This window comes from Acanthopagrus latus, chromosome 18 (genome assembly GCF_904848185.1).
Source record: "Acanthopagrus latus isolate v.2019 chromosome 18, fAcaLat1.1, whole genome shotgun sequence".
In the NCBI taxonomy this organism is placed as follows: domain Eukaryota; kingdom Metazoa; phylum Chordata; class Actinopteri; order Spariformes; family Sparidae; genus Acanthopagrus; species Acanthopagrus latus.
In genome coordinates this window covers 27,453,541-27,472,978 of record NC_051056.1, presented here as the reverse complement: position 1 = coordinate 27,472,978, position 19,438 = coordinate 27,453,541, and the positions used below count along the sequence as shown (strand labels likewise).

Genomic DNA, 19,438 nt, shown 5'->3' with positions numbered 1-19,438 from the left:
GTTCAGTCTTGATAATAGTAAGCCAGCAGCAGGATATAGTAGCTCGTTAGCGAGGCCAACATGAAATGTTACTTAATAGGCCAGATGTTCTGCTGCTGTACCACCAGACTACACAGCAGCTTCTCGCCTCAGAATGTAAGACTCCTTAATTCATTTGAGGCACTTTGCAATAAAAAAAAGATCTAATTTTAATCAAGATTAACCATATAGAAATAGCCAGTCTTCTTGCTGATGGTCTTGTTTGCTTATGTAGGTCACGGAGGCATCAGTACCACTTTAAAACTCATTTTGTTGTGTTTAAGTTTCACTAAACTGCTTATACGATAATGAAAGCCTTCCAGACTGGATCAAGAGAGACGAATACTGTGTAAAATAAGCACACTGATGTTTTCATGTAAGTTTTTTTTCTTCTGGAATAAAGATATTCACACATTGACACATTACCAAAACTATGCACATCAAATAAAAACCTTAAGACACTTCAGCCGAGTTAAAGCTCGATTCTGATCGACATATGTTTTCTTTGAAGCTGCAGGTGCTTGTCCTCAATCTGGCAGCGACCGGCATATCTGTGCCCATTTCTCTCTCTGGAAGTCAGATTCCACAAATCGTCTCTCCTGTTATTGTCTTGCTCAAGTGTAATATGTGTTAGTGATAGCATGGCTCATTGTCCTGAGTAACAATAGGTCATATGTCTGTCAGGGCATGAGCTTAGACAGTGAAGCAGTAACACCTGTAAAACAGGCATCTGGTGACACCCTGCTCCCAACATGACTATACAGAAACAGATCCCAGCAAACCGCTACTTACTGTAAGTACTGGTAACCAGTTTGGATGAAACCCTGCATCGATATGTGATACACATAAGCAACAAAAGCTGCAGAGGTCCTGTATAAAGGCTGCTTCTACACAGCACACTCAGTACATCATGTTTCTATTACAGCTACAGGGCTTGAGAGTATGGGAAACCAGGAGCTGACTAAAACACAGAACGCTCTCTGTGTTTGGTGTGCAATTACCGTTCAAGAGACTTGGGTTTTGTCTTAAGTGCCCCCTTCAATCGGCTCGACATGTAAAAGTGTATATCTTTCAAAGACAGGTGGCCTCTTATAATCCATTTAGGTTGTGTCCCCGCCATCAAATTAAATTACACCTCCAGACTTCCAGTGGTGTTTTCCATATATTGGCGTAACGGTACATTAACTGTAATTTGCGGACTGCAAACTGAAATCAATCCTTGGAAGTTGTGTAACTTGTTTTTCTATCCCGGTTCATGATTTATATTAATGTTGTAGAGTCTCAGATCAGCCCCTCGCTGCTGTACATTATTGAGGAGCTAGTTTCTAAGATTTAGTGCTTGAAAGCTTGGAGTCATCTGTGTGCAGAGTGAAGAGGCTCTGGGCTGAGGCACCTCTGCCCTCCATCTGTCATCAGCTCAGCTCCGTGTTAACTGATGTTTGATTCGACCATTCGAGGGGTCAGACAGACCGGGAAGCAGCCAGTGTGCTGTCGGTTTACCAAAGAATACTGCAAAGAAGTAGTCAAGTAAACAAAAAACGAGTTTACTTCTACTCCTCCAGTGTCTGACTCTGGTTTCTGGGGCATTTTCCTTTTGTCAGATGATAAGAGGATGCAGTGCAGTTTAGATTTATTTATTTATCATTATTTTACAGCTGACAATGTTTAACTCATCGTGCATGTACGGTTGAAAACTGGAGGTTGGAAGTTATCACTAGAAATGAAAACATTCCATTTTTAACTAGAGCTGAAATTATAAGTTGATTAATCAGTTATTCAATTACAGTTGTTGCAGGCAAAGTGTCGAACATTTGTTGGTTCCAACTTCTTAAATGTGATGATTTGCTGCTTTTCGTCACCATTTATGAAAGTAAATGACGAGAAGACGAAAGACAAGAAGTAAACAAATCTGTTAAAATTGAAGTGGAGTTCTACTTCTTTTTATTTGCAGTCTGGTTTGACATTTTAAGAACAGTCATTTTTGTCAAACATCAGGAGGATGCTAGTGTGCTTTGTTTCAGTAATTTACTGGCATCTAAGATGAAACAGTTGCCTCGAGGTTCTGCTTCAGTGTCATCACACTTATCAGCCAGAAATAGCTCTGAAATTGTGAGTTCACCACAGGCCCTAAATGGTCGTACAATTATAAAGCCATTTAACTGTTATCCCGAGTCCCTGGAGACCAATATCTCTGTATGAACTCCTACATTTCAACAACTTTAAAGCTCTCCTAAGCTCACAATCTCGGAGTTGAAATTTCTGGAATGTGTTAGCGAGAGCTTTGTCCACAATGCCTCATCAGTCCTCTCTGCCGGGGGAAGACAAAACGCTGCTGCTTTCTTTAATCTTGAAGTTCCTGCTGTAACTGCTTTAGTGATCACTGATTATGAGGAACCATTAGACAGTGTACTGTACACAGACCTTTCCTATTCATTCATCTCGCCGTTTTCCTCCATTTACTCCCCTCCCACACAGTTCAAATACTTGAAGAATCTGCTGCTCGTCCACGGAGCCTGGAATTACAACCGCGTAGCCAAGTGTATCCTGTACTGCTTCTACAAGAACATTGTCCTCTACATCATTGAGGTGAGTCTCACACAGTAGCTCTCAGGACTGAGAGTCTAGCAATTATCCAGATCTGAATGCAAAGCATTGAGGTTTTTCCACATGACACGATTGGGTAAAGGCAAAGATTCCTTGTTAGAGTTTCCATGTTTGTGTTTCTGTTGACTGGCCCTTCACATTACCTGCCAGTTTGTGTAGCTCCCGGGTAAATGGTTTGAGTTTTGACGTATCTGGACAGAATATACGCAAACAAACAGGCACGCTCGCAGACACACACACACACACACACACACACACACACACACACACACACACACACACTCGGTAATGAAGGGAAACTATACTTAATTAACTGGAGGTCTGCCTTCAGGAAATCCTCGCCAGGTACTGGATCCTTAGAATACATGAATACACACAGCTCATCCGAACAAACGTTTAAAAGAGTACTGACCATTTTCTGCCATAAAATTACAAGATCACATTTTTAAGATTTTACATTGTACAATAAATAAATAAAGGAGTCAAAGCAGAATGCTTTCTTATTTCAAAGATGTTCTCTCCTTGTTCTGTTTCGTTTCTTAAACTTGCACAAAACCCTTGAAGTTTAAAAGCTGATGTGTGTTAGACCTCATGATTGGATCGAAAATCTGTCAATATTTGACTTATCGCGCAATTTGCCAACGTAAAGTTAAGGAGAGAAATCAAAACGTTGACTTGTTTACTCACTATTATCTCTAAGTCGATCAAAAGACGAACTGTTTTGATTATCAGTTAATTGTTTCAGTCGTTTTTAAAACAAAAACTGCAAATGTGCAATGTGGTTTTAGCTTCTTGTGTGTCAGGATTTATTTATTTCTTTGTTGCCAGGCGGAGTGCTCTCGTGCTGTGAAAGAGAGTAAATGAATCACAGCTTTCCTCTACTTTATAACATTTGAAACAAAGTTCCCAGTCAGCAGGTTTTGAAGTGTACTGAAGTACAGTCATAGATAAAATGGGGTTTAAACTGTTCATTGGGCAAAAGAAGCACTTTGAAGACTGGTGAGCATTTTTCACAATTTCTTGACATTTTATTAACTCAACAATGAATCGATTAATTGTGAAAATAACCGGAAGATGAGAAGATCATGAAAATAATCGTTTGCTTTGGATGTTAAATCATAAGCAGGTAGTGAATGTTGTTCAAAGCCACCGTGTTCCACTCCGCATGTATATTAATGGATGCTGGTTAGGAAGATCTGTTGGCTGTGCGGTAGGTTTGATGGCATTTGACAGATACCAGACCCGGTACTGATTGCAGGTTCAGAGCTATAACCAAGAATGACCAGACAGGTTAAGTGCTTCCTATCAGCAGCAGCTTTATCATCGAGGGTGCTCAGATGTTTTGATCTAGCGGCCGTGGACTGAAGCGAGGAGCGACGTTGGCTTTGCATCTTCTTAAAACATCTGTGGTTAGTGTTTAATCACAAACTAACTATCAAGAACTTTTAATGGAGATGAAGGAAGGAACTTTATAGCTCACTTTGGCTTTACAAAACAGCATGTATAAAAACAATAAAAACAATATATGACACGCACTAAGAACAGAGCACAAGAGACCAGATGTTGTAACAAGTGATTTACACACCTCCTCTTCCTTTGCGCTGTGAAGACGGGACAATCTTCCAATCTTCAGAGTGCTCCCGGGCCGTGCTGTGCGGTGGCCACAGAAGGATCAGCCACATGTTTTTAAAACATCATCACCACATAACCTGTCAGGGAAATATGAGTGCTTTAAAATTATTTTGTGTTCATCCTCCTTCTGTGACACTTGACCTCTGATCCCGTCTCTCGTCCTCATTCTGGTTTATACACCATGGAGAATCAGTAGACTACCTTTTACATTCCAGCATGTCTGCTTCTGGCTTATTGTGACCTGAAGTGAAAGAGGGCACTCAAGTTTTTTTGTTTTTTTTCTCCAGGCACTGTTTGATCGTACTACCCTTTTTTCCAGAAAAGGTAAAAATACAAGTTATAAATGCGGATCCAAAGCAAAATTCAATTTGCAGCAAATTTAATTTTCTGTCAGTGAAAAACATTATGTATAACATTTCATCTCTGCTGGAATGTTGATTTCATTTAATCTTCATCCCTGTTTTTAAACATGACTTAACTTTTCAACATTTCATTCACTCAGAAGAGGTGATGGTAGGTAAAATGCGTATACTATACATATATTCTCGACTATGGAAACTCTTCTTTTATACTCTTTTTTTTTCCTCTCTGACCTTCATTTGAATCCTAAATGGTCCTTTATGTTCACTGGTGGACTCATCTCCATGTGCTTCCAGGTTTTCTAGTGGAAAAAACATGATCAACAGAGTATAAACAGAGATACAGCGATGATATAAAATCGTATCTTCACCAGGGTTTGTTTCTCTGTCACTGTAGATAAATCTTGACTTTCTGCCTGCTGCCCCACCTCACACAGCTGCTGCCCTTTTTTGTTTTTTTCCGCCCCTGCCCCCTTAAACTTTCCCGGTTCAAAATTCCCCTTAACATTATTTATGCATTTTTTTGTCAACCGCAGCTTCTCTTTGAAACACACCAGGTCTCTTTTCAAAGCAGATCTTTTCCTACAACTAGAACATAACATCTATAGTTCTGACTGCAGGCCGAGCTTCTTTCTAGCACACCTTTTGTTACTCCCTTTCAGAAAACATAACTCCCCCCCCCCTGTGCTACGCTCCTTCAGGGGATTCAAGCAGATAATGGGACATTTCTTCACTCTTTGGCTGCTTCGATATTTCAAATGTCCCTGTTTTGTAAGACCCTGACATCTAACACAGCAGCAACCCCAGGGTACGGCTAAAAGCTGCGTTTGTTGCACTAATAGGTTTACTTTTGTGACTGCATGTTTTTCTCGTCGACTCCCAGGCTACCTTGCAAGGAGAGAATCAAGGATGTTGACGGGAATTTCAACTTTTTTGTTCGCACCACCATTGTCTGGTACAGTGTGCGTTACGATTTGAATACCGGGACTTGGAGACTCTGTGTTTAAGCCTCTTTTCGTCTCCCTCTCTTTCCACTGTGTCTTTGGTTCTTTTTAAGAGACATAGAGTAGGAGGGTGAAGGCTTCTGCGGCTATTGTGGAAGACGTGAATGTGAGCGCAACTTAGTCTGAGGCTCTTGGAACAGTTGTGTGATCACTCAGGACTTTCTGTGACTCACTGAAGGTTAATTGTGAGTCAGAAAGTAAGACTGTTGCTGCGGCGGATGATTGACTGACAGCTGGAACTGCTTCACAGCGTTTCCTTTGGCTTTGCCCAAAATCCTGATTATGGTTGGCATTCCTTTTCCTAATCAGTTTGAGAACAGTTCAAGCATGGTCACGGTTGAAACATGATTATCTAATTAAACAAGGCAATCATAATTAATCAGATATTTTTCAAACAATGCGGCCCAGTGCTTAATGAACATTAAGTAGAATTCATAACTCCTACTTTGTGACAAATTACACCATTAGCTAAAGAAGGGTGTGAAAAGAATTGAATTCAGACACATTCAAGCTAAGAGGCCTTTCCAAAGGGAGCCATGGCAACTTAATTCAAATGGCCGATCCAGCTGGCCACTCATGTTTGATTGACACATTGCCAGGGTGCTACAGAGGGGGCTGATGGACAAGTGGCATTTATGAGGCAATTACATGAAAGCTCATTCAGCTCGGCTCAGTGTAGTCAGAGACGGCTCCGAGCTGCAGACCAAAGCTAGCCGACCATCGGCGCGCTGAATGAAGCCAAAGAGGCCGAGCCTGGCATTGTTGAGGCAGCTTGTGTTTGTAGCTCCACATATTTCCAGCATATTTATCAGCTCCCTCTTTATATCCCTCTTTATTCTTTGCTTGCTTTGTGCATGAATTCCATTAGCAATTCTGCAGAACTAAGCTTAAGAGTATCAGGACTCACATTGTTGGGGACAAATGTCATGCTGCCCCCTCCCCTCCAACCCAGAGCCACTTCTAGACGAGGCCCTGCAGAGCAGCCTCGGAATCAATGATTTTTGATTCGCTGATGAATATGCAAGAAGTCTTCTTATCGGCTAGGCATTGCCCAATCCTCCTTTTCTCATCTCCCGCTTCCCTCCATTACTGTTTTTCATGATGTGCAGTCGGGGAGAGAGGCCAGCCACACCCCTCCGCTGAGTGGCACTCAATGAGGAGAAGAAAAGGGGAAGAAAAATCCTGCCTGGTACTTCCCCTAATGAGCAAATCAATGCATCTGTCCCTCAAGAGAGGAGAGAGGGAGAAAGAGAGAAGAGCTATTGGGACCCCGAGGACCAGGCCAAAACACTCACACAGAAGCAGTTACCACATGCTTTGAATAGGAGCCTTTTTTAACTTAGCACAACAATATATCAGCTCAGAGCCTCTCATTGGGCAGAGCTGTAATTAATTCAGCAGTTTGACCTACCCGCTAGCCTCTCGTTACCATTGCTTGAGCCACGCTAATGGTTGAACCTGCCTCATGGCTTCGGCTTCAACTTCACATAACCCATAGCAACGACGTCTGAAGGTATTTTCTGCGAGCCAAAACCCAAAACACCCAGAAAACCATTCTCGCAGTGCCAACAGATGTACTGTACACCTTCTGATTCTCATGGTTAGAGAGCCACATGGTCAAACCGCATGAATGTGAAAACAGGCCCCCTCTTTATAAAAGAAACAACATCATGGTAGAGTGCACCTGATGGAGTGGAGGGTGGGATCAGTGATGGGTGGGTGTGGCAGAAAGGGGAGGTGAGGGGCACACACATAAACACTGGCTTCATCTATAGGCAGCCACCCCCTCCTACACCCAACCAAGAGAATGAGGAGGGGGGTGACAGACATTTGTTTTCATGCATACTCTTATACGATTAAATGGGAAGGGCCAGCGGCAGATTGGTATTGGTCGTGTAGAGAGTGGCAGCAGCGGGTGGGGCCCTCAAATAGGCTTTGTCCCAATCTGAGAATTTGTAGCAGTTCATGCCTTCATAATGAAGTTAAATGAAGCGAGGAAATGCTCGGTAGGCCACGGCCAAAACACGGCACCCCTGATGTTCTCCTGACAGATTTGGCGCGAGCGAGAGACGATTCTGGACCTCGAAGTGTCAAACAGTAACACAGAGAGGAACAACGTCTGATTAAAAAAAAAACAGTTTTACCCCAGGATGTGTCAGACAAGTCCTACCAGATGCTGTACACTAACCTGAGGTGGGAAGTTAGAAAGTACAAATAGTTTGTTAGATTTTTTTTAAAAGTATCTGTACTTTACTTGAGTTAAATTTTTCTGACAATTTTTTACTTTTACTCCCTGCATTTCAACTCAAATATCAGAACTTTCCGCTCCTTACAATTTCAAACCAGGCTTCTTACTTTAGTTTAAATGCATTTGAGGGGAAATTATCTTATTTTTGCGTCACTGTGCATCACTTTCCCAACATCACAAGACTGATTTCAACCTAGACGTAGCAAGACGAGATGACGTGACGTGTTAGTGTCTCGTATCTGCAGAGACCCTGGGTTGTTGCTATTCTTCAGACACTTGACACACCCAAAATGTCAGTGTTTGACGACCAGAGACAGAGATTAACTGATTCTACCGCAGAGTTTTTATTAAGATGAATCAGTACTTCTACTTCTGCTTCAGTAAAGAATGTCTTGCCACCTCCGATATTAACGACTACTCTTGCACGCAAATGTAGTTAATTCAAAATACCTGACTCCTGATCTTAGAAGGCATTTTTAAGTTCAGATAAGTCTGACCATTCAAGATACGGTGATAAGCCTCATCTCAGTCCAGCATATGGTTTACATTACCCCTGTCTGGCTTTCTTAAACAATATATCAAAGTCCCTATCATTCAGAGTCCCGCAGCTCTGACTCTGCCCCCATATCTCACCTCCTCTGTCACCCACTTGTCTTCAGGTAGATCAAGGAGGGAAATAGTGGGCTGATATATGTTCGTAGGTAATCCCGTGATGAATCCAGTCCACAAATTGCATCATGGAGTTTTCAGGGTTTCTGGAGGGCCAGGCTTTCCCACTTGTCACTCACTGGTTCCTGATTTGTTGTGTTGTGGCCTCTTGCCTTTCCTGCATTTGAAACCTGTCTAAGAGAGACAAATGAGACGTTGATCATGGGTCAGCACTTCAAACAAACCCGCTCCTGTCTTGTTTGTATTTTGTCATTGAAAGGACGGTTATTTTTCCTCATTTACTCCCAAAACAATCATTATTGTTAGATGCATCATCCATGTGTTCATTTTTAAGATATATAAGCAGAAGCTGCTCACTCTCTGATATTTTTCATTCTATAAGAGACCCTGTTTCTCTCTCTGTGGTCTCACAAGGCAGTGAAGAATGTGGTGTGACAGAAGAAATGGATTGTTAGTCTGTAGACACAGTGAGCCAGTCTCAAATCTGATAATGGTAACTGCTCACCCTCACTATCACTAATGGAAAGCATATACCGGTAATGAAAGTGCAATTAGAAAGACTACAGCGATTTAGTGTTTTCATCATCTAGTTTGAATGAAGCCTGAAGTATCAGGTTCATGACTAAATGCCTCACTGATTAAAGTGACAGTAATGGGAAATGTTTTGCTCACAAAACCATTCTTGTCATCTCGGTTTATCCATGAAAATGACATGAAAATGAAAAGATTCTTTGGTATAAACTCCGTTCTGCTCATGTTTTTGCTGTTCTGACTCTTTCGTTTTGTGATTTTGTCTCCCTTAGATCTGGTTCGCGTTCGTCAATGGCTTCTCAGGCCAGATCCTGTTTGAGCGCTGGTGCATCGGCTTGTACAACGTGGTGAGTGTTAATAAAATCAACTCTCTAAAGAGCCCACTTCACTTCTTTCTGATGCAGAAGTGATTTGCAGTGGTACCTCAAGACGTATCCCTTTATTGCGTGACTATGTCATCAACATCTTGAAGCCTTTCTCCTTTATTTATGACCTGTTGTCAAGTCCGTATTCCCTCTGTGCCCTAAACTATGTACAGAATACGAAAGAACAACAGCTCCGCTTGCCCCAAAGAGTGTAGTTAGCGAGGGCAGCTATGTTTGAATGATAAAAAGAATAGGAAGAATGGAGCAGCGACTGAGCTGGCGGCTGATGTAGGGAGTCCCACAGGGCTCCATTATGGGACCACTCCTAATGAACTCATATTTCATATCTGTCATGAATTAGGTAGATGAAAAAAAATGTGCATCTGCAGGTCTGATCTTTAATACCTCGCCATTAAGCCCATGAGGAGATGATATGTAACTTTAAACTGTTTATTAAAATCAGCTCAATTCAATAAACACGAATGAGTGAGAGAAGTGTGAAGTGAAATTTCCCCTGATTCCTGATGGAAGTAATTTATGGGAGGGACAAACTGTCAAGTGAGGAGAACGTTTCCACAGCTCGGCGTTCACTTCATAATAAACCACCACCTTAGGACCAGCGCTGTATTGGGGGGTGGGAAGAGGGTTCAGTCTTTCACTTTATCCCAAAACTGGGAGAATTCCTCCGACTCAGTGGGAGTCTGTCAGAAGCAGTGGGCTGAATCCGCCCCTCAATGGAGATCTTCCTGGGCCTGGCTCTGAATAAGAAAGGAGCCCAGTGGAGCATGTCCTGTGACCCGCTGGTCCCGCAGACTGAGTCCTGCAGACTCCCACTCCAGATGGGCCTACAGGGAACTCACACCAACTGACCCGCTGAGCCCCCCAGCCACACAATACCATCGCTCCTCTCTCAGCAGCTGCTATACAGAACAACATTACAACACCACTAAGAAATTACACTTCAGCTCGGCTTAAATACCTGCTTCTTAGTCAAGAGCGTCGCAGATGTTCGCTGGAGATGGAGATGGGTTTTGCATATGAACAGACTTGAAGCATGACGAATCAAAATAAGAAACCGAAAGGTTTTAAGGTCAGTGCTCTTCAATGATGTAAAGTAAGGAATGAGACAAGTGGAGAGCAAAATGAAACGAATTAGTTTATACGTTTAACATGTGGAGATTGTGGCGATGATGAAGACAACCTCCCACCATGAGTTTTATTAGTTTTACATTCACCTACACAGTTCATATACGGTAGTTTTATGAAGTTCTCAAAGACATCTTCATTATATAAAGTATAAATGAGCTGTTTTAAAGTCTTTCTTCCCTTCATTACACTTTGAAAGAGCACAAATTAGATCATACACATCTCTGAAATAACCCTTTAATATAAACTTCTTCAAAATCTTCAAAAGCCTTTTCAGCATGCCAAACATATTCCAACTAAATGTTCTTATCTTTATCAGTACTAGTTGTGCCATGATACTGGAATCTGTAACTATTTTAGGGATGCACCAGTTGTGTAATTCTGAGCTAATACCAGTGTTAACAATTAGAGTTTGATCCATTGCTGATACTGGTACAATGTGCCAAGGAAACGAAGATGTCTTCATTACAGAAAAGATAAATGAACTGTAAGACTGTAAAGTATTTTCAGTATTTACTCACACAGTCTTACAAAGTGTTCTCCCTGAAGTCGGGAATGAATATTAATCATTTTGGATGAGAGGCTTTTTAATATCATCACTTAAATACAAGAGCTGATCATTTGTGTGTAAAACACAACACAATCTGAATAAATCTGAGATGAAGCGCTGATGTGTCTCTGTTCTGTTTTTCTCTCGTGCAGATCTTCACTGCCCTGCCTCCTCTCACTCTGGGAATATTTGAGCGCTCATGCAGGAAAGAAAACATGTTGAAATACCCGGAACTCTACAAAACCTCCCAGAATGCAATGGGCTTTAACACCAAGGTAACATAAATCTCACGTGTTGTTAGAGTACATATTTAATGTTTATGGGCACACAACCTGATTTAAATGCTACTGGGATCCTTTTTTACATTTGTATGTTATTCTTACTTTGGACATTTCGTTTCAGTTACTTGTCAAGTTTATCTCGATTACTTTTCTTTTGTTTGCATCCACAGAAACGTGTGTCTTGATAGTGAAGCTCTCATGTTTTTCCAAACTGAGTGCGGCATTATAAGAGTCTCTCCGTTGATTAGTAAGGAACTTGTACTCAGTTAATATTTGTTTTGGGGCGCTTGTCGTTTGTGCTCCACCACACAAATGAAAAGGTCAACTGTTCCAGCTCTAACAACCAATTAACATCACATTAATGACACGAGATGTTCCTGTCGTGTTGTTGTTCGGGACTGGCGCGTCTCCCGTCACGGTGACCTGGCAGCTGCAGTCGGTGGGTCTCCAGTCGTATCCCGGGTTGGCCTGGCTTGACCTATTTTGTCTGGTCACAGGGCCTGTCCGTTAGCTTTCCCCCGCTGGTAATAAAGATGTCTCCTTCTTTCTCCATGCTGAGCCGGAGCCCTGGACCCTCCTCACAGGCGTGGAGACCTGGTTAGCACCGCATGGAGGTGGATTAAAGGCTGATTGGCCATGGCGGTCAGGGGCAGGGAAGGTCAGATGGGACGGGGGATGCAGCAGAAAGAATCGGGGGGGAAAGAGGGAATAGACAGAGTGTGCTGTCATTGTGTGACAGCATTTGTTGCGGAAAATTATGCAATTTGTTTAAGCGAGAGAGTTATTTGTTCTCGGAGCAGAGCTGTCAGATTGAGTTTAACCCGTCCGGGACCACACTGAGTGTATGAAATCACATCTCCGGTTTTACTGAGCAAGACTAATTAATTCTGTCACAAAAGGAGTTTTCAGATTGACCAAGTTATCATTTTAGATTGTAACTTTTACTCCACTACATTTATTTACAGTGTGTATACAGTTTACATGCTGCATCAGAGCCAAAGTTCATTTATTTATTTTGTCAGCAATCAGATAAAAAGAAACACTGATAATAAAATTCTGATTATTGGATCTGATCTGGGTCCAGGTTGACATCAGATTCTTTAAGACTTCTACTACTCGTACGGGTGACTTTCAGTTCACCAAAGTAATATTTAACATCTTTACTTTGACTTAAGTTTGACTTTTATGTACTTTACTCTCAGGACACAGTGCCAAACATCCTCTGGTTCCAGCTCCTCAGATGAGAGGATTGGATGCTTTTCTTAGTGATATATGATAAACAATTTGAATACATCTCCCAGGGCTTCACTCGTTTTGGCATTTTACAAATAAAACAAATGGGCAAATTAATCACTGATGAAAACAGTTGTTAGTTGCAGCCCCACTAATGTCACACCTGTTTTCCAAACTGCGAGCAGGATATATGAGAACAAGTTTCTCCCAGAGCTATTACTGCAAAAGTTACTAAAAACATTTGACATTGTGAACTCACACAAGATTTACGATTACATTTTGGGTCATTAGGTGAGTTAATGTAACTTTTTATGGCTTGGGTTGTTAATTAATGAAAGCCAAACAAATAAAGGTCATTTGGTGGCAAAACAGACCTGTTTTACACTCAGTTAATGCTATTTGTCAAAGCGGTCTGAGGTGGCGTTGACAGCGTTATCTTTATTCCATAATGTACGCAGCAGATTACAGAGATATTTGTCCTCCCTGCTGCTGATTTAATCGCCCAGAGGAGTGGCTGAATTCTGTTGTAGGGCGGATTTTCCCTTCATTAACCTTTTTGACTTCATTAACGGTTTTCCAGCCAAAAACAGGTCACGAAAATATGCGTCTGATAGTTAGAACCTCAATTTTGTTTGGGCCACATTTTCCAAGACCCATAAATGATGACTCGGCCAGGTCAGCAGGTTGTTTTTGCTGGCTTGTCCGCTCTTTTCCCGAGATATTTTCCTTGCAGCTGGCCCGAGGCGAGGCGAGAAAATCCAGCAGGAATTTGGCCCCTCGAAGCCTGTCTTTTTGCACGCCTGGCTGTTTTGTACACAACAGATACTGTCTTTGTGAATTAAAGCTGTTTGTGTTGAGGTGAGAGAAGGGAGGTGTTAGAAACTCGAGGCGTGGCTTCAAATGTGTCACCTGTTCACTTTTAATGACATATCCCTGACACTTGAGTCACTGTAATAAACCGCACTCCTGTCTATGCAGTCGCAGTATATTAAAGCAGTTTACCATCAACTATCACCTCCTACGCAGCACCTTACACTCTTCTGTTTCTTTCCCCAACTGTACAGAAAAAAAAAAACTGGAAGGGGTGGGCAGCTCTGGAAATATTTGGCTCAATATTAATTACTGGCATTCATGCTCTTTTTTTTTTTTTTTTTTTTTTTTTTTTTTTTGGCAATTAGGAGTTCCACAAAGGGCAGAATCTGTACAGGACAGACCGGGCATTCATTCCGAGGGGGGATCCCTAGCAACTCGCCGGGATACAAGCGGAAGAAAGAGAGAGCGGGGTGGCTTGAGGGGTGAAAGGGAGGATCCCACTGTGACAAATGATTATGAACATTTATTGATTTCATTAGCATTCGTTATTGTGCAGAGGAAGCCGGGGCTTGTTTGCACCCCCACAGTGCTTTGGGAACAGGAGGCTGATTGAGAGCTGAGCCTGTCAGTGGGAGGCTAATTGGCATAAACATGTGATTGTAACATTAGTGATGATTTAGTCCACATTTGACCACAGAGATAGATGGGGGAGCGGGGGTTGGTGTGGGCCACCCGTTGCTCTGTGTATTGGGTTTGTGTACACAGTGGGTGGGTGAGGTAATCCTGGGAGGAGGGGGGTGTCTGCTGCCGGACTTTGTTTAGTCGATGGAGAAGGTGAGGAGGTCGTGCCACTGAGGCCAAGGTGTTTCAGAAAGGCTGAAGACGTTTCCCTTCACTGTACTCAGTACTGCTTTCCTCCTCCCCAAATACCCAAATCGCGATACATGAAAGATGACATGTAGCCTCATTCAGATCTCTTCTCTTGGCTCGGCCGTTTTCTCCTTAAATATTACCAAAATGGTGAGCTGGCATCCTTCCTTGAATCTAAGTCCTCCACGTCCATGTGTTAAAGTGCTGCGTGCATACATCGGGCACCTTGCCTCAGCTGCCAGGACAGATCAGCGTGCGTTTTCTTTTCAAAATAAAAGCCAGAAGATGCCGTAACAGCTGTTTGATACTGTGAAAATGATCACAAATGTAAAAATAAGTAACCAAAGTAAATATCACAGTATTCAGTAATACCTAGTATTGGTCCAAGCCTGATTAGCAGCTTCACTTCCTGCTCATTTGTCTTTTCACATCCTTTCCTGGCAAAATATTCAGAATCAACCTACAATGTGAAGCCAGTGTTTTCCTCTACACTCATCCAGGAGAGCTGGTCTACCAAAGTTACTGCATTACCATCACATTAAATGAGAATTTTAGCATTATAATCTAGATTTTAATTAAAACAAAACACAAATGATCATAAGGTCGGGTGCATAGAAGTATCCCTTATTCATGATCAAATAATTACAGTAGTGCAACAGGGATGGAAGTGGAAACAAAATAAAAACTGACCTCCTGCCACCAACGCTTCAAAACATTAACAGAGGAAACAACGAGAGCAGAACTAATAGTTGTTCTAAAGTGACTTTAACCTGCAAAAATCCCATGAAATTTTCATTTTTCAGGGTTTTTGCAGTTTGTCTGGAATATGTCTTGTTTTCTGTTTCGCAGACAGGTTTGCTGAAGTGGTTGAAAAATGTGTTTTTAAGAAACAAGCCTCTATTTTGTGTCGTTTGCCAAAGAAGAGGCCAAAGATTAAAATGTGATGTTTTTCTCTGTTTTCATTTTTCCTCTGTCAGCCGTTTACTCTCCGACTCTGACAAATTTTTCAGCTCCACTCAGAATTAACACCCAGCGTCTGGGTCAGCTGGGGGAGGGGGAGGAGACGGGGGCACGAATGTGGACCGGGCTTTTTTGGCAGAATAGATTTCACGGCTGTTTCATGCTACATCGCCCATTAGTGTTTTGTTTGGCTGCGGCGTCGCATAATGTAAATTTGAAACAAGGTGGTTTTGGAGCGGGGGTATTGATTTAAACGACTCATCCAAAAGTCTGCATGCTTGCACACACAGGCGCGCACACACGCAGACTGCGGTCCACACCGCGATTTTCCAGGCCCTTAATAATTACCATGAAAACAGTTTAATCTCTGTCAGGCCTGTCAGTCTCGCTCTGTGTGTTTCTAGGCTGATTTCTGCTTGTTTAAACCCTCCTGTCATTTATTTCTACACCAGTTAAAATTCTCACATGAAAGGGCCGAAGCCTAATGAAATATAATAAGAGGAAACCCTCACACTGGCAGCACATATATTAATGCTGGATAATGTTCTTTTCATCGAGGTGGGGACGTGTATTTTGCAGTTTCTTATTCTCGCTGCTTTTTTATTTGACTCTATTAAATGTTGTAATCTTAAAAAAAAAAAAAAAAAGAGTTGAGAAACCTGCACTCTGTCCACTTGCCTTTCACTGCTTGCACACACACTCAGCAGCCTCTCTCTCCCCCATAACACACACAGAGGATATACAACGTGTCTGTCAGCGGGGTGGCCATTCAGCGAGGAGGCCCCGACAAAACCGCCACTTAGCCCAGCGCTGGGCTGGCACAAAGGGCCCGGGTCAGGGGTCACTTGGAAGGCTGGAGCTCCCCACACCCTTTTCTCATGCTTCTTCTTTTTTTCTCCCTCTGTCTCTCCCCTCTCACTCTCTCTTCTTGGAATCTCCTGCCGCCTCCATCCCCCCACCCCTCCGCTCTTCCTCCTCCATCCTTCTCCCCCTACTATTTTGCAGGTCTTCTGGGCCCATTGTCTGAACGGCCTCTTCCACTCCGTCATCCTCTTCTGGTTCCCCCTCAAAGCTTTCCAGCATGGTAAGTAGCTCCCAGAGACTCTGCCGCGACTCTCTCGGCGGACTCTGCGGATGAAGAGGACAGTCAGACACACATACTTTGTCTTAATTAGTTCTCTCTGTTCAACCGTCCAGTCATGAATTGCAAACATGTGTGTGCTCCACCAAGAGCGACGCTCACCAACAAGCGCAACTTTGCGTTTGCAGTGACTTTCTGAAATGCTTTGCACGCAGTTATTGTCGCTTACTTCATAAACACACCACTCAGATACAAACTTTCCAGGTGATTGTGCAGGCAAAGAGTCATCATTCTGTTATTTTAATTTATTTCACAATAACTTTATTTATCTGTAGATAAACTGTGCATGTTTTTGCACATTGAGATGCAAACTTTCTGTGTGTGTGTGTGTGCAGAGAGAATAGGGATCTGTGAGCCGGTAAGTCTTGGCTGGCCAGAGCAGAGGACCACACAAGCTTGGGCCTGCTCTCCAAACAAAGGCGCCAAGCCCCTTCACTCTGACTGACAGGCTGTCAGCAAAGCCTCAGCGCACACAAGACATGTGACCAGCCGGAAGTGAAGGGAAAGGGAGCTTCTCTTTCTTTCTCTCCGCTGGCAGTCGCACGCTGCTGATATTTTAGCCTCAGCTGCAGCCCAAATCCACATACGTCTGATTTGCATTTAACTTCTGTTTCTAAGTTCTTGAAACCTCCGTTTGAGTAAAAGTGCTCCCAGTCAGTTGGATTCCAATTTAAACATAAAAAGAGCCCTTTTCTTTGTGTTTCAGCTGTGAAATAACAAGAACGTTTAATTTCTGAACATGATTAATGCGCGAGGTCTCTGCTGCTCAGTCTTGCTGATGGATTTTCATAAAAACGCTCCTTCCTAATAGTTGCGAAAGACAGAATCAACATTCCAGTCTCTCTCGAAGGGCAGTAATGGAAGCAGCGTCTGACTGTGGTTTTCACTTCACGTTCCCACGTCCGATTTATACCGAAATCTCTAACAGGGCGTTCAGCACCAGAGTTCACGCTGACATTCAGTAATATCCAAGGAGCTGTCTGGCTGTTTACTCTTTGGCTCACCTAATGGAGTTAAAAGGAGACAGCTTTGGCCCTAAAAGCTTCTGTTGTTGATTCCCTCCACAGATACAGTTTTTGGCAATGGAAGAACTCCAGACTATCTCCTCTTAGGCAACATGGTTTACACAGTGAGTGCACCAATCTTCTTGACAGTCAGTGTTTCTGCTGGGTTAAACGGTTCAGGTGTCTGAGCCAAGTCTCATCAGATTTCAGTAAAATTATACTGCACAGTATGTAAAATAAAAATATATACTGTATACGTTATGTACAGCACTGACGGGGGGACAGTCTTGGTTTTAACATCAGTCTGATTTGTGTCTCTACAGTTTGTTGTCATCACAGTCTGTCTTAAAGCCGGCCTTGAGACCTCGTCCTGGACCATGGTGGGTTGACAGCTCTCTCCTCTCTCACTAACATTCTGTTATCTCTTTCCAGTTCCTCCATTTTACACGACCACCGATACTTGTGACATATTTCACTTCCTCTTCTTATCTCCAAATCTCTTTATGGTTTGTTCCCACTGAGCTTGTAACCGTAGACTCAGTGAATCTACATGTGCCGTATGGTAACTCCCTAAAGTTACTTGAAGACGCTGAATGTGAACTTACATACCTAAATCATAAGAATTACAACAAAACAAGACAGAGAACTGTTTTGAATTGTTGGTCGATGGTATGTAAATTGTAGTAAAACTCGCCTCTGATCCTCCTTTTACAGTTCAGTCACATCGCCATCTGGGGAAGCATCGGCCTGTGGGTGGTGTTTTTCATTATCTACTCCTCCCTGTGGCCCCTCATCCCTCTGGCTCCCGATATGTCAGGAGAGGTAAACACACACATGTGCTCATACACATGCTCGCACATCTGCACTTTCTTCCTCTGGTGCTAAAGAAACTGCTGATGTAGTCGTCTATCACTGACAGACCCGCAGTGCCTCGTAATTCATTTTCTGCGACAGACAGATGATGCTGGTGGGAATTTTCCGAGTTATACAGGTCTTTGTAAGCGGAGCCAGAGGGGTGTCAACTGTCAGACCTCTGGCTTGTGTTGCATAATGACTTAATTGGGCCAATTAGCCCAGTGTTTGTGTTACATTGCCCTCCCTGGGCTCTGAGTATCCACAGGTGACACTGACACAGCGAAGCAGTCTAGAAGCTAAGCAAACAGAGGCGAGGATGTATATTTTGTTTACACACTGACGTCCTCGAAATCAGCACAATGAGGAACCGAGGTTGGAAGTTCATAAGATATTAGAAGCGATTTAGAAAATAAGACCCTGACTTTACACATTTAGTTTATCGAGTTGGTATTTACATGCGAATGTGATTACTGTCTCTGAGTCACCACAGGTGGTCAATGAGAGCCTGTTAACCACAGGTGACATGTCCAGTGCATTCTGGGGGAGAGAATGAGGCGTCTTTTCATTAGAGGACAAGAACACAGCAGGACATTATTCAAAGAGAAAAGCTGGCACCAAACAGGATGAAGAGGAAAATATCTGTTTATCTGGGACTCAGTTCTCGTGTGTCCTGTTTCAGTAAAGCTTCTGGCTTTTTGGGGGGATTCAGTGTGGACTTCAATAGTAGCGCAGTTGATTACAGAGCTATTTGATCGGTTTTGGGAGTTCATAACTTTGCACCAGTTTTGGCCTTCTATGGTGATTTTAGATGGAAAACTCAAAATGTCAGACAGAAATGTGAGATGATTCAACTTGGAACAGAAATGTAAATATGCCAGAACAGCCGCTCGCTAGAGAGTAACTCAATCTGCTCAGTGCAAATCGTTCCTCATGTTAAAGGAAAAAGGTGGTCTGTTGATTTGTGATACAACCGTAATTTACGAACCCTTACACGTTTTTTTTCTCATGATAAACCAGTACAGTGTGAAGCCTCATGCAGAGCGGGATTTAACCAAAGGTAAAAGATATCTGTGTGCACAGTTACTGTCAGGTACGTAACCATTATCTGATGAAACAAAGCGGACTTAATGTTCTCCCCGTAGAGATAAGACTTCT

At 42.7% G+C, this 19,438-nt stretch overlaps 1 protein-coding gene across 7 annotated transcripts in view; it reads left to right on the top strand.

Moving 5' to 3' along the window:
- atp8a1 (ATPase phospholipid transporting 8A1) overlaps nt 1–19,438 on the top strand; it is a 116,591-nt gene that overhangs the window by 80,145 nt on the left and 17,008 nt on the right. For all 7 annotated transcript variants that reach the window (XM_037077127.1, XM_037077129.1, XM_037077125.1 and 4 more), the window contains 7 exons: nt 2,494–2,604; nt 9,338–9,412; nt 11,279–11,401; nt 16,289–16,367; nt 17,492–17,553; nt 17,752–17,808; nt 18,143–18,250. In XM_037077127.1, the coding sequence (XP_036933022.1) occupies nt 2,494–2,604; nt 9,338–9,412; nt 11,279–11,401; nt 16,289–16,367; nt 17,492–17,553; nt 17,752–17,808; nt 18,143–18,250 (615 nt within the window). The remainder of the gene's footprint in view (nt 1–2,493; nt 2,605–9,337; nt 9,413–11,278; nt 11,402–16,288; nt 16,368–17,491; nt 17,554–17,751; nt 17,809–18,142; nt 18,251–19,438) is intronic.